This window comes from Onychostoma macrolepis, chromosome 06, assembly GCF_012432095.1.
Source record: "Onychostoma macrolepis isolate SWU-2019 chromosome 06, ASM1243209v1, whole genome shotgun sequence".
Classification (NCBI taxonomy): Eukaryota; Metazoa; Chordata; class Actinopteri; order Cypriniformes; family Cyprinidae; genus Onychostoma; species Onychostoma macrolepis.
Window position 1 is genome coordinate 16758514 of NC_081160.1, and position 16197 is coordinate 16774710.

At 36.3% G+C, this 16197-nt stretch overlaps 1 protein-coding gene across 2 annotated transcripts in view; it reads left to right on the forward strand.

The window, feature by feature from the left end:
• rab6ba (RAB6B, member RAS oncogene family a) overlaps positions 1–16197 on the forward strand; it is an 87518-nt gene that overhangs the window by 64142 nt on the left and 7179 nt on the right. For both annotated transcript variants that reach the window (XM_058779673.1, XM_058779674.1), the window contains exons 6-7: positions 9318–9411; positions 12345–12411. In XM_058779673.1, the coding sequence (XP_058635656.1) occupies positions 9318–9411; positions 12345–12411 (161 nt within the window). The remainder of the gene's footprint in view (positions 1–9317; positions 9412–12344; positions 12412–16197) is intronic.

Genomic DNA, 16197 nt, shown 5'->3' on the forward strand with positions numbered 1-16197 from the left:
GGTAAATGATAACAAATCAATGACATTAATGAATTCACATCACTATAGAGGGTAAATGGAATCTTATAAAGCTATGAGTTTAGACTGTCTAATGTTTTTAGACAACACGCCTTCCGTTGTAACATAGTTGAATATTGCCTATCAAATGAGACTAAATTTAGGCAGTTTGACAACAGTAGATAAGACTGGCTTTAGAGTAGTAGATGACACTGACTTAGTTGTTGTGAAGACAGACACTCTGGGTTTTGTATAACTGTGGCACGATGCCCTGGAGAGGATTAAAGTGTTTGTGCCCGGCAGAAAGTGCCATTTAGTTTTTGTGCCAGAGGAAGTGAAAGGTTAAGCAGGGCCTGGCATCTTGGACATTAGTTCCGTATGAATGCTATGACATTAGACATACTGTACTACTACTGGTGACAATGTGCTGTTAACTTCACGTGCACCTCATCATATGGTATTAGTAGTGTTCTATAGATGCTCTTTTCCAACTGCTCCTGTTGTGACTCTGGATCTGCAATTGCGATTGGACGACTGAGGTAGCAGTTATACGACTGGAGGCGGATCCTCTGCCACAGTGTAATCAGTTAGTGTCTCTGTGCACAGGAAAGATATTAAAAACTTGGGTCAGACTGTTGCCATGGCACCCAGTAATAAGTCAGGAGTGAGAAACCTGTCAGAACATTTGCTGCGGTATGTGTGTATATATCATTTATAGAATTTTTAATATACATGCAATATATGCACACACATCACATACAGTATTTAGATACACACTGTACATCACATACTGTATTTAGTATATGTGTATAATTAATTAATTCTGGAAATTAGTTTAATTTTTGACAATAAATGAAAGGTTATGACAAAATATGAAGTAGTTTAATTTCTAGGTCACTAATCAAATCTAAGCAAATTATTGTTGACCATGTCAACTACAAAAAGTGAGATTTCCTTACTTCCATTTAAATTCTAAATATAAATATGTAATTCTAATATAATTTAATGTAATATACTAAAATGTATATCACATGGAAAAAAAAATTCCATTGCAAAACAGTGCATTTTGAGACCAAATTTGTAGACAGAATTGAGGGTGGATAAAATAAAAGTTTTTGTTTACATAATATATATGTGTGTACTGTGTATATTTATTATGTATATATATAAATACACACATACAGTATATATTTTGAAAATATTTACATCTATTTACATGTATAAATTTATATTCATATAAATACATTCAATATACATCATTTATGTTATATATAAATATACACTGAACAAAATTATAAACGCAACACTTTTGTTTTTGCCCCCATTTTTCATGAGCTGAACTCAAAGATCTAAGACTTTTTCAATGTACACAAAAGGCCTATTTCTCTCAAATATTGTTCACAAATCTGTCTAAATCTGTGTTAGTGAGCACTTCTCCTTTGCCGAGATAATCCATCCACCTCACAGGTGTGACATATCAAGATGCTGATTAGACAGCATGATTATTGCACAGGTGGCTAGCCACAATAAAAGGCCACTCTAAAATGTGCAGTTTTATCACACAGCACAATGCCACAGATGTCGCAAGTTTTGAGGGAGCGTGAAATTGGCATGCTGACTGCAGGAATGTCCACCAGAGCTGTTGCCCGTGAATTGAATGTTCATTTCTGTACCATAAGCCATCTCCAAAGGCGTTTCAGAGAATTTGGCAGTACATCCAACTGGCCTCACAACTGCAGACCACGTGTAACCACACCAGCCCAGGACCTCCACATACAGCATCTTCACCTCCAAAATCGTCTGAGACCAGCCACCCGGACAGCTGCTGCAACAATCGGTTTGCATAACCAAAGAATTTCTGCACAAACTGTCAGAAACCTTCTCAGGGAAGCTCATCTGCATGCTCGTCGTCCTCATCGGGGTCTCGACCTGACTGCAGTTTGTCGTCGTAACCGACTTGAGTGGGCAAATGCTCACATTCGATGGCGTCTGGCACTTTGGAGAGGTGTTCTCTTCACGGATGAATCCCGGTTTTCACTGTACAGGGCAGATGGCAGACAGTGTGTATGGCGTCGTGTGGGTGAGCGGTTTGCTGATGTCAACGTTGTGGATCGAGTGGCCCATGGTGGCGGTGGGGTTATGGTATGGGCAGGCGTATGTTATGGACAACGAACACAGGTGCATTTTATTGATGGCATTTTGAATGCACAGAGATACCGTGACGAGATCCTGAGGCCCATTGTTGTGCCATTCATCCACGACCATCACCTCATGTTGCAGCATGATAATGCACAGCCCCATGTTGCAAGGATCTGTACACAATTCCTGGAAGCTGAAAACATCCAAGTTCTTGCATGGCCAGCATACTCACCGGACATGTCACCCATTGAGCATGTTTGGGATGCTCTGGATCGGTGTATACGACAGCGTGTTCCAGTTCCTGCCAATATCCAGCAACTTCGCACAGCCATTGAAGAGGAGTGGACCAACATTCCACAGGCCACAATCAACAACCTGATCAACTCTATGTGAAGGAGATGTGTTGCACTGCGTGAGGCAAATGGTGGTCACACCAGATACTGACTGGTTTTCGGAGCCTCCCGGACCCCCCCAATACAGTAAAACTGCACATTTTAGAGTGGCCTTTTATTGTGGCCAGCCTAAGGCGCACCTGTGCAATAATCATGCTGCCTAATCAGCATCTTGATATGCCACACCTGTGAGGTGGATAGAGTATCTTGGCAAAGGAGAAGTGCTCACTAACACAGATTTAGACAGATTTGTGAACAATATTTGAGAGAAATAGGCCTTTTTTGTACATAGAAAAAGTCTTAGATCTTTGAGTTCATCTCATGAAAAATGGGGGCAAAAACAAGTGTTGCGTTTATAATTTTGTTCAGTGTATTTAATCTATAAACATAATTTAAAAAATATATATATACATGCATGTGTGTGTTTTTATATATACATAATAAATATACAGAGTACACACACATATTATGTAAACAAAAACAAAACAAAAACTAAATCGTTTGACAACACTAATATATATATATATATACTGCTGTTCAAAAGTTTTGAATCAGTCAGATTTTTAATGGAGTCTCTTGCTCATCAAGGCTGCATTTATTTGATCAAAAACACAGAAAAAACTGTAATATTGTGAAATATTATTGCAGTTTCTAATATTAGTTTCCTATTTTAATATATTTTAAAATATAATTTATTTCTGTGACGCAGCACTGAATTTTCATCAGCCATTACTCTAGTATTTAGTGTCACATGATCCTTCAGAAATCATTCTAATATGTTGATTTATTATCAGTGTTGAAACTATTGTGCTGCTTAATATTTTTTTTGGAACCTGTGATACTTTTTTCTTTGGTTCCTTTATGAATATGAAATTTTGAGGTAGAAAGACTGAAACAGTATTTTCTTTTAAAACATATTCCAATAATCTTTATTTACAACTTCAAATTGATTTTTACAGTGCATACTAACTAGATATACAGGTGCATCTCAATAAATTAGAATGTCGTGGAAAAGTTCATTTATTTCAGTAATTCAACTCAAATTGTGAAACTCGTGTATAAAATAAATTCAGTGCACATAGACTGAAGTAGTTTAAGTCTTTGGTTCTTTTAATTGTGATGATTTTGGCTCACATTTAACAAAAACCCACCAATTCACTATCTCAACAAATTAGAATACTTCATAAGACCAATAAAAAAATTGTATATTGTGCATTTACTGTATATGTACTCAATACTTGGTAGGGGCTCCTTTTGCTTTAATTACTGCCTAAATTCGGCGTGGCATGGAGGTGATCAGTTTGTGGCACTGCTGAGGGTGTTATGAAAGCCCAGGTTTCTTTGAAAGTGGCCTTCAGCTCATCTGCATTTTTTGGTCTCTTGTGTCTCATTTTCCTCTTGACAATACCCCATAGATTCTCTGTGGGGTTCAGGTCTGGTGAGTTTGCTGGCCAGTCAAGCACACCAACACCATGGTCATTTAACCAACTTTTGGTGCTTTTGGCAGTGTGTGCAGGTGCCAAATCCTGCTGGAAAATGAAATCAGCATCTTTAAAAAGCTGGTCAGCAGAAGGAAGCATGAAGTGCTCCAAAATTTCTTGGTAAACGAGTGCAGTGACTTTGGTTTTCAAAAAACACAATGGACCAACACCAGCAGATGACATTGCACCCCAAATCATCACAGACTGTGGAAACTTAACACTGGACTTCAAGCAACTTGGGCTATGAGCTTCTCCACCCTTCCTCCAGACTCTAGGACCTTGGTTTCCAAATGAAATTCAAAACTTGCTCTCATCTGAAAAGAGGACTTTGGACCACTGGGCAACAGTCCAGTTCTTCTTCTCCTTAGCCCAGGTAAGACGCCTCTGACGTTGTCTGTGGTTCAGGAGTGGCTTAACAAGAGGAATACTACAACTGTAGCCAAATTCCTTGACACGTCTGTGTGTGGTGGCTCTTGATGCCTTGACCCCAGCCTCAGTCAATTCCTTGTGAAGTTCACCCAAATTCTTGAATCGATTTTGCTTGACAATCCTCATAAGGCTGCGGTTCTCTCGATTGGTTGTGCATCTTTTTCTTCCACACTTTTTCCTTCCACTCAACTTTCTGTTAACATGCTTGGATACAGCACTCTGTGAACAGCCAGATTTTTTGGCAATGAATGTTTGTGGCTTACCCTCCTTGTGAAGGGTGTCAATGATTGTCTTCTGGACAACTGTCAGATCAGCAGTCTTCCCCATGATTGTGTAGCTTAGTGAACCAAACTGAGAGACCATTTTGAAGGCTCAGGAAACCTTTGCAGGTGTTTTGAGTTGATTAGCTGATTGGCATGTCAACTAATATAATATATAACAAATATTCTAATTTGTTGAGATTGGTGGAGTGGTGGGTTTTTGTTAAATGTGAGCCAAAATCATCACAATTAAAAGAACAAAAGACTTAAATTACTTCAGTCTGTGTGCATTGAATTTATTTAATACACGTGTTTCACAATTTTAGTTGAATTACTGAAATAAATGAACTTTTCCACGACATTCTAATTTATTGAGATGCACCTGTATATAAAAACAACAGAAGTCAATAGAATACCTCCATCGGGTAAGTGTGTGTGTGTTTAACAAATGTTCGAGACTATTTTTACAACAAAACATCTTATATACTGTAAGACTGTAATATTGTTGTAATAACAGATTTAAAGTCAGTGTGGGTGTAATGCATGAATTTCTGTCCAGAGGATGCTTGTTCTCTCAGAGGAACAGATGGTCCTGTGCTCTTCCAGACACTCTGCTTGATGTCAGCTGAGATTACCTACCCTTGAGCCAATACCAAACGAAAAGAGACACGTTCAACCCAACCTATACTGTACATCAATCTAAAATGTCAAACACAATCAATTTACTATCCACTTGAAAAAAGAAAACGTGTTGTGTGAAAAAGCATGGGTTTTGACAGCCTGCAGCACATTAATCAACTATTTCAAGGTCAAGATGTACCGTACAGACAGCAGTGCTGAATGCTTTTTCGCCATTTTAGTTAGTGATAAAAGCGAATGAGTTAGTGAAGAAGTGAGGACTCCTGAATGTAATCACAACAACTTTTTGAATATAGTCAGATATGAACTCAGTGACACATGCATGCTAAACCTGTATGTGCTGTTTCTGTGAGCCTAAGATAGCACCAGATAAAACATTTATGACCAGCATGATTCAGCAGAGAAGGCAGGAAATTTAGGCTGACAAGACATTCTGCTCTATCAGCATTTATAACTTGTGCTACACGTACTCTTCTTAATCCCATCTTTCTTTTTGTGACATGAATATCAAAATATTTAGCTTGTGGCTACTGAGGGACTTCAAAAGCAGATTCATCAGCCAGAGACAGACTACAGGGTCAGGTTTGGAGTCCTTGCTTTGGTTTTCTGAAGTCACTTATTTTATTTAGACGTAAAAAAAAAAAAAAATGGTGTCTCTTATATTTGATCAGTTTTTCTGCTGTCACCCTTTGCCTTCCCTGAGGGTTTTGATTGAAAAGTGAAAAGCAGTTTCACACTCTTTAAAGACGAGAAAAGGGCTCAAAAACATATCTGTGCTGTTTGGAGTGACTTTGATCATGAAACCAAACCACATCAAACCATATCTGATGTTCATATCCATCAAGTTCTTTAATTGTCACAGTAGCTTTGAAAAAAAGAAAACTACCTTCAGAATTCTGCCATGCATGAATAGAGGAATGCGTCTCTGAAGAGACCATGTTATCTCTGAGACAGAAGTAAGTCAAGGCGGCATATCCTTCATGAACAAACTGCTATAAATGTGGCTGGTAATATAAGAAATGACTGAGTAATGGATAGCATGAACAGTTAGAAGGCATATTGACACATTTTATCTTAAATATAGTGCTGTCAAACGATTAATCACGATTAATCGCATCCAAAATAAAAGTTTTTTGTTTACATATTATATGTATGTGTGCTGTGTATATTTATTATGTATATATAAATACACACCCGTGCATGTATACATTTAAGAAAAATTTTACATTTATATATTAAATATAGTTATATATAATATAAATTATATGAATATAAATATATACACGTAAATACATGTAAATAATTTCAAAATATATACTGTATGTGTGTGTATTTATATATACATAATAAATATACACAGTATACACAGATATATTACGTAAATAAAAACTTTTATTTTGGATGCGATTAATTGTTTGACAGCACTACTTTAAATACAATAAAAACAATACTCCACTCTTCAGTGTCACATGATTCTTTAGAAATCAATCTAATATGCTGATTTTGGTGCATCTAATGTGCTGATTTGGCAACATTTCTTACTTAATTTTTAAAACATTTTTGATGAATAGAAAGGACATCATTTATCTAAAATGGAAATCTTTTGTAACATATTTACTGATCAGTTTAATGGATCCCAAATAAAAGTATTAATTTCTTTAAAAATAAGTAAATAAATAAAAATCAATCAATCAATCAATCAATCATTCTTACTGCCCTAAACTTCTGAATGGCGATGTGTATATATGTGCATATATTTATATTATTCTTAAAGGGGAACATGTCACAGCATAACTGAGTTTAACAGAAATTGAAAGGAAAATGCATAAAGCATTAAAAAAAAAAAAAACACTGCACAGACAGTCAATAAATTATTTTTTAATTACCTAAAAACTAAATTTAGGAAGAATCTGATTTTTTACCAGTTAAAATGTAATGTTCAGTGGGGTTATGCAATTCAGTTTTATAATTTACAGTACTTAAATTTAATTCTATTTAGAGTTTGTTTCAATCAAATAATGTAATTTAGTTCAGTATCACAGTAATTATATCAATAGCAAGTCTTGGGGGCACAATTGGCACCATTTACAGAGAATGAGCTGTATACTTTCAGAAGCAGCGAGCCAAGAATGCAATTCATGAGTTAAGTAAACTCACAAATGCCTCTGAGCTCCTGTCTGTGAAGAGAACAAAAGAGTTTGGGTGGTTACATCACGGCTGTCCCAGCAGGCAGAGCTCAGTGGTTTAAATACAGCTTGTCCTATTCACGTCCCACTGCTCTGAGATACAGCTAGTCTCCTCTTCAGCCTACTCATTTCTCTCAGCCACCTCGCGAACTCTGTCACATACATACATAAACAAGCTCCATAGTCACAGACATGGATTAATGCCACAAGTGTGTCATACAAATGAGGCTTAATTAATGAGCCTTCCCTTTGTGCAATTAATCAGTTTCAACATCAATTAATTAGAGTTAGCAGAGATGAGGGAAGGGAGGCAATGACTGATGCCGTTGTCTCAGTCTCAGTCTCAGCCTGTGCTGTCTGATAATACTTCAGCCATAATCTGTGACCCTCTAACCACTTTATCAAAAACCACATTTCCATTATTGCTGTTTTCATATATCTTGTTGGGCTACTGTCAAGGCTGGGCAGTTTCGTGATAGTGGTCGCCATTACTGGCAGAATGATTATTCATGTATAGTCCTGGTAATGTGGCCTCTCTTTGTCATTATTCTTCATGGAATCCCTCCTGCCAAGACCAGTATTCAGTAGCTGCTCACTAACATGTGTTGTGTTTTTGACGTTGGTATGTTTGTCTCTCAACCAAGGAGGTCTGGAGAAAGTATTCTTCAGCCCATTGCCATTCATCTAAATGTCTGTTGCTCAGCTGGTGCACAAAATCTGATATAACATTTTCTGGATGCAATTGTTTTTGAGCCAATTATCTGAGCTGTTAATGCCACATGTTTAAAATATACCAATTTTGATGCTTTTGAAATGATTCTTAAAAATATTCCCCTCCAAATATCTGTCTCTTTTATAACATACTATGTTACACTGGTTCTCAACCAGTGGCCCGGGGTCTACAGCCAAACAGCCAAGGGGACCTTGATATATAAAATAAGGTGAATATAATCTACAAAAACGTCAAAAACAGATTAAAACAAGCCCAAACAACTAAAACTCAATATATTTATTTACGCTCTCAAACAACTTTTTTTTTTTTCATTAAAGAAAGTTTTTCCACTGTCTAAAATTGTATAATTAATAATTACATGTGCATTTTTTTATAATGAATATACATTCTCTAAGCTCTAAAACTATAATTGAGTGGAAAATGTGAGTATATAATATATCTACTGGATGGGAAAATGTCATTTATACGGTATGTTACATGCAAGAAAGAGAGAAAGACAGATAGACAGATTAGAATGCCTGGTTATTTATGTATGGCCATCAAAGGAGATTTTTATTTATTTATTTGTTTGTTTGTTTGTTTGTTTGTTTATTAACCTTTACATTTACAGTTATGTTGTACAGGTTTATTCAGAGCAATTTAGAAAAGCAATTGAAAGAGCCAACAAGAGTTTTGGTTTGGTTGTTTTGTTTTATTTTTGTTTTATTTTTGTTTATTTTTGTTTTGTTTTGTTTTGTTTTGTTTTGTTTTGTTTTGTTTTGTTTTGTTTTGTTTTGCTTTGCTTTGCTTTGCTTTGCTTTGCTTTGCTTTGCTTTGCTAGCAGGGGCTAACTGGACCCTGCTAACCAGCAAAACCTTGGTCACCACTAGGCTTCCTAACTATTTTAACCTTCAGTATCATGCAACAATATTTTTGCTGCTGATCAGCATGGCTGTGTTGGTCCAGTATCCAGACCATCACTAAACCAGAGTGCAAATTCATGGTTTTTCAGCAGGGGTCATCACAGTTCAATAATATTTTATAAATAAACTCATGAATAAAAATCCTCAACATTTTCACAGGCAAATCACGATTGAGGAAGGCGAGCAGCGGGCCAAGGAGCTGAGTGTGATGTTTATCGAGACCAGTGCCAAGACAGGCTACAATGTCAAACAGGTGAGTTTTACCTCAACACCTCGCTCTGTCAGTGGAAAGAGCGGCCACAGCGTGTAGGTGTGAGAAATGCTCTGCGTTCGTTCTGATTTCTCTTCTGAGGTGCAGTTGAAAGCATGATGCAGGATGACTAAGCACCGAGGTTGGAGAGATCAGATGTGACGCGGAGCACTGCTGTGTTTTCTCTGTCTCTGAGAGCCGGAAGTGCGTACAGCACACAGTGTGTGTTGTGTGGGCTAAAGCGTGTGTGTTTGTGTATATTAGCTGACTGGATCACAGACTGCTGCAGTCGTTCAGTCGTCCCGTCTCTCTTCAGTTAAAATGACCAAGCTTTGCTTTCTTTTTGTCAAGGGTTGTGTTATTAGTAAAATACAATATTTTCTTACTTACTGCGCTTCTTTTAGGAAGACTTTATTGGTAGAGATCTAATGTTATTTTTGATTTCAAAAATCTTTAAAATAGTGTGTTACAGTTTGCTGTATTAAAGTAATTTTAGGGGTGTCTGGCATTAATATGCATATGTGTGTATATATATATGTTTACTGAATTAAATGAAAGAAATATTATTATTCATAATTCATTGTCCTAATATTGAACTATATTAATACTTTGCATTAATATAAAATGTGCAGTCCGGTTTATTTTACAACTGCTTTGAACACAATCTTCCGATCAGAACTTTCCATTTTACAATTACAGTTTGAAACATACACAAAACACATGAGGCTTATTCCATATAGTACTGTCATTATTAAAAGTAAGAAGCTGTATTATTGTGCATTGTTCCATCAGCTGTACTGGACACTAAGCCTTTATTCTTCTCAAAGCCATGTATCACTGTTTCACAGGAGCTCAACACTGACAGTACAAGACAACACTAAAAGACTGTAAATCTCTGACACAACATATATTATTGTCACCAGACGTGGAGCTGACTTGTTCCAGTCTCCATTACAAACTGAGATAATTTCCAAGCCTTTACATTGTTACACGTATGTGTGTGTGGTTGACTGGAGCATGTGTTTGCTTGCAGAATTGTGTTGTCTGGAGCAGGGAACTGCATTTATCTGAGATTACAATCAATACTGAAATTTTCTTATTTATTTCTCCAATAACAGCAACATTAGTTAAACTGATCATCTCGCAGAGGTAATTGCAAAATAATGACTCAAGCATTGATTGAAGAATTGCAGGGTGTCAGATCTTTTTCAGGATGAAATTGAACTCTTGTGTAAATAATACAATGCTCAACATGTTTTGATGATGATGATGATAATAATAATAGAGTCATTTGTTGTATAGCAGTGTTTCATTACTAATAATATTAAGTTTCATTATAGATGCATGGCAAGAACATTGTTTATTTTCAATTTTAAAAAAGTCCATACTATAGTATAATAAAGTGATTCATTTTCTTCTCAGTCTTAATTTGAAAACAAATGAAGTGTGTTTACTTAACCGTATTTTGAGGACAAATTTGTACCCATAGTGAGCTAAAACTAACAATCCTCCCAAAACATTATTTTGGGGACACTATAATTTTTGAGAGAAAAAAACCACTACAAAATATTAAGGAAATAAAGATTTATTTTTTTATTTTTGTAAAAATGTTTTCTGTTAGGGCTAGGTTATAGGTAGCTATATAAAATGGATTGTCCTCCATGTAGTATTAGAATCCCCAATAAAACACAAGTATTGCTTTGAAGAACAGGCAACTAATCAGAGACAAAAAGATGAATGAGAGAAAACATAAAATTGCAAAAGCTGTTGTACATAAATATGTTAGCTAACACTTACACAGTTGTGTTATGCTAACAGCTGATTCGTAAAATGACAAATGTGACACCGTATGGACGCATGGGCCTGTCTGTGTTTTTCTTAATTGGAATGGTTTTGAGTTCTTTTGTTTTTGTCCCAGCTAGATTATGGCTCTCTCTGTCTTTCCTGTCAAAAACAATGACCTGAAGGTAGTTAACAAAATGAGTCTTTTTTTTTTTTTTACCCTTTCTGCTTAATGGTCCAGTGTGTCCCATTTCCCTGTGGCTCGTCCATTGTGATTGATGGCATGGAATGAGAGGGGTGGTATTGGCTACATAAGCTAACTGCCCTGTTTGATATGATTGGGAGTGAGTGGGGCTATATATCATTGCGGTATAGCCTCATATAGCTTCTGGGAACAGCCCTTTATAGAGGATGGCTGTAATGGAGGTGTGTGGTGGGCCATTAATTGCTCTGCTAGGAGCGGTATGCAAGTTTCAGAAGGCAGAGCCAGACTAAGTGCTTTTTGCTGTCCCTTTATCATCTTCTACACAGAGTCCGCTTTAAAGGTCAGCAGGTGTTTTAGTCTGTGACATTTATGATTCTGAAAAGAAGTAGTTGCATGGGATCTTCATTTCTATTACTATATATAACAGGGCAGGTCTGCTTCAATGTACCAGAGAAAGTCCACTTTGCTCCAAATCGCTTTTTTACAGGTTTAAAAATGGTTCAGCTCATGTTTGCTGCCAGAATGCTGCACAGTATGACACAGGGCTGTTGCAAGACTATTCCAAGTATTTTTGACTCTATGTACCACATAAAGAAAATAACCAAGAAAATATTGAATACTGCTGATATTTTTTAATTGATTCTGAATCGTTAAATAGAGAATCTTTTTCTCCCAACTCTATTTCAAAGCATGCAGTGTTCTGTTGGTCAACTCAGCAAATTCATGTGACCAGTTGAACCTGTTAACACAATTTGTGTGGAAATTTTTCGCCCTCATGTCAATATCCAATACTTTGCCCAGTTGCATAATTTCTTCTAAAATGACTTTTAAAATGGTTGCAGAGCATATCTCGCTACCCGCTGACTTGACAGACAACATTTTTGTATGAAGTGTTCTGGTTACTGTCATAGCTGAAGTCACTAACAGCATTCTCTCATTTCTCCTGCAGCTGTTTCGACGTGTGGCAGCTGCCCTTCCAGGAATGGAGAGCATGCAGGAGACAAGCAAAGAAGGCAGTATCCTTTCAGTGAGCTCAAAACCAAAACAATTCAACAATTTAGATCCAATGTCTAAATGTAGTTCACTACTGTATGTAATCAGGTTACTCTGCTGCACTCTACTTCACATTTAATCATATATAAATCAGCAAGAACTGACTGAGTTTTAGTTCTCTTACATTGTTTCCCTTCTCTTTTTGTCTTATGTACTCCCACAGCCCCATCAATAAGTACTACTTCACGTAGGCCTACTTGTTTTATCTCATACAGGATTTCATGTAGCATTTTTACTAATGGGGTCATATGACGATGCTAAAAATAACATTATTTGGTGTAATGCAATGTTTACATGGTTTAAGGTAAAAAAAAAAAAAGCACATTATTTTCCACATACCATACATTATTGTTGTTCCTCTCTGCCCCTCCTTTTTGAAACGCATCGATTTTTACAAAGCTCATCGTTCTGAAAAGCGTGGTGTGCTCTGATTGGCCAGCTACCCATTGCGTTGTGATTGGCCGAATACCTCAAGCGTGTGACGGAAATGTTATGCCACATACCATATTTGTAAACACACAGCGTCTCCACGATATGGCGGCGAGATACTACAGCGAGAATAAAAGGTACGCCTTCTTTCGTTGCGTAAACATTTGGGCGGTGTTATGCAAATCTTACAACACAGTGACGTAGATTTGTGGGGGCGTGTTTAAATGAGGTGTTTTCGGAAGGCGTGGACGAGTCTTAACTTTTAGAAAGAATATCTCTTTGGGTTTGAGACTAACTGTCACCCCCCATTTTTGAACGTATACATGAAAGTGCACTATCCAAACTTAAACTCTTATAATTCATGAATGCTTTGGAATACAGACATAAGGTTGGACTCTTTTTAAAGAGGACAATCAGCAGCAAAAGTGGAATTATTTTAAAATATGAAAGCATCAAAAAGTTATAGAAGTTTAAATTTACTGTAAAGAAAATACAAAATATTATATATTTTATATAAAATAAATATTTTACATAACAGGTTTTACTCTAAAATTGGCATAAAATTAAAGCCTTATGTCTCAATAAGTTATGTTCCAAATTTGAAGTTGATATGAGAAAAATTGAGGTTCCTGTGAGATTTTATTTAGGGCGTCATACCACAAACAGCCACCGGGTGCCATTCAACTCCATTGAATTTTTTTTAATGCATTTTTCTGTCACAAATGTCTAAATTTCTCTGTCAATATTACTCCGATCACAAAAAGACAACCAAATATGGAATCCTGAGAGTCAGACCTTTCCAGCAATATGTATTTTGTTAAGATTATAAAAGGTTTTGATTCTAAAAGACCGTAATACATTGTGTAATATGGCACATGACACCGCCCACTAAGGGGGAGGAGACCACCAAAAGATTTTAAAGTACAATTTCCATGGTAAAGCAATGTCCGATTTAAAAATGATTTTCACAGGATGAATTTTGAGGTTTTAAGCTTTCAAATGATATATAATTTATGATGATAACTCAAATATTTGATAGAGAAAAAAGACAACGAAAAAAAGAGCGCCAAGCGTCCCACAGGTGGTTAATCTTTGCAACTTTACAGATCTTATACTGTATATGCACGAACAGCTTGTAACACTCCAAAGAAAAAGGAAAACGTGAAATTGCGTCTTATGACCCCTTTAATCTTATTAAAGTCACAAAAATAGTTGATACTTTAGGAGAAAAATTGATACACTTTCTTCTAGGAGACACTTTCTTACCAAAGAGGTGCATTTGACAACATGTTTCAAAAAGAGGTCATGCTACACACTATGTTTATGTCAAAATGATTTGTACCTGGGAGTTTTAAGTACTGTAACTGATCAAGGCACCATAAATAGAGGTAGAAGTTGAAGTGAGGCTCATCATATTATAAGAACAGCTGCTTCTCGTTCTGGCACAGATGCAAAATCAGATGCAAGTACTTGCTGCCACTCTCTTGTCTTGACTGCTCTATTGCTATACTGTACTCATAGAAATGTTCACCATAAGTAGGAGTGGCTTTCAACTGGTTTTGCTTCAGGACCCAAATTTTTCAATGAATATTTTATTGAAGTAAACAAAAAAATCCTAGAATCAAACATTAAAGTTCATTCAAATGAATAATTTTAACATTCAGTATATCATTTCATTCAGGCAGTAATATCATGCAGGACACATTCTGACACAATCCAAACATTGCATGTGAACCCAAACATTCCCCTAACGTTAATATTAGGTTCCTCTTTGGAAACCAATTTCTAACATTCTAGGAATATTCTTTTTATTTTATTACCAAAAAACCAACATTTCCAGAATGAGGTGGCCAAAGGTTTGGCTTTCATAGTTTTGTTAATGATTTTTGAGGATCAGGTTGTCACACGACCCTTCCATGTTTGCATCAGTCTAATTTCTAGATTTGTCTGATTGATTTGCACAATACCGTGACTGGATACACAGCCTTTGGCATCAAAAACAAAAAAATATGTCTTGCCTTTACTATGAAAGGTTTTTAAAGGCATACTCATTTTTTCTTGTCTAAGTGTGATTTTACAGTTATTTGCATTTAGTATTGTTTCCCTCTCCTTTCTGTGACCCTATGTCACACATTTTTGGTTCACAACCCACTAGCTGAGAATCACTGATTGACACAATGCAGTGCGCAAGGAGTTGAGGTGCATGTGCAGGCAGCATGAGGTTACAGTTTTGTGTTGTATTGCAAGAGTTTCCCATCATCCTTCAGGCTTTAGAGCTCTGGTTCATATCAGTCGAGTCAGACTCCAGATACTGACACAAGGTCAGCCTATGTCATAAAACAGTTTACTGACATTCGCGGTGTGTCACAGACCTTTGTAATTGCTCAATGATGGACAGCCTCTCTGTTCCATTTTAATTTCCTTTTAGATTTGTTATGACTCATGCAACACTTAAATATTAGGGTCTCAGCAGGATACAGCAGATTGTCAGAAGTCATAAGGCTCCATAAGTATCCAACTCTGATTACTGTTTTGTTGTCCAGTATCTTGACACAAGTTCTTACGTCCTTGAGACATCCTTTAAAACAAGACAAACTGGTATCGCTTTACACAAAGGTCCCATTAGTTAACATTAGTGAATACATTAAATGTCATTAACTAACAATATGCAATAAAAATTTGTTTACAGTATTTATTATTCTTTGTTAAATGTTAGCTGAGGTCCATTAAATGATATGAAAGGATACAATACAGATAATTGTGTAAGATAATACTAATTATAATTACTAATTTACATTTTTTTTGGAAGTACAAGGATATGAGGCCTTTAGAAAACACCTATTTTATTGAATAACCTGAATATCACTAAGATATTCTAAAACATCTGTTAATAGTGGCTTGTCCTGAGGTAGTGCGCCCCAAAATAAGCAGTTTCTGAAGATTTACTCACCCTCAGGCCATCCTTTAGCAGAACACATTTGGAGAGATTTAGCATTACATCACTTGCTCACCAAAGGATCTACTGAAGTGAATGGGTGCCATCAGAATGAGAGTCCAAACAACTGATAACTTAACAAAATAATAATCCACAAGTAATCCACTCCAGTCTGTCAGTTAACATCTTGTCAAATGAAAAGCTGTAATAAACAAATTAATCAAGTTGTTTTTAACTTCAAACTGTTACTTCCGACTAAAAGTCCTCTATCCATAATATTGATTTCTCCATATAAAGTTGTCTTGTCTGAATCAGGAGAGAAATATGCACAGATCAAGCCCCAAATATTGAAATCATTTCAAATATGTTGGTGGATTTTGATGTG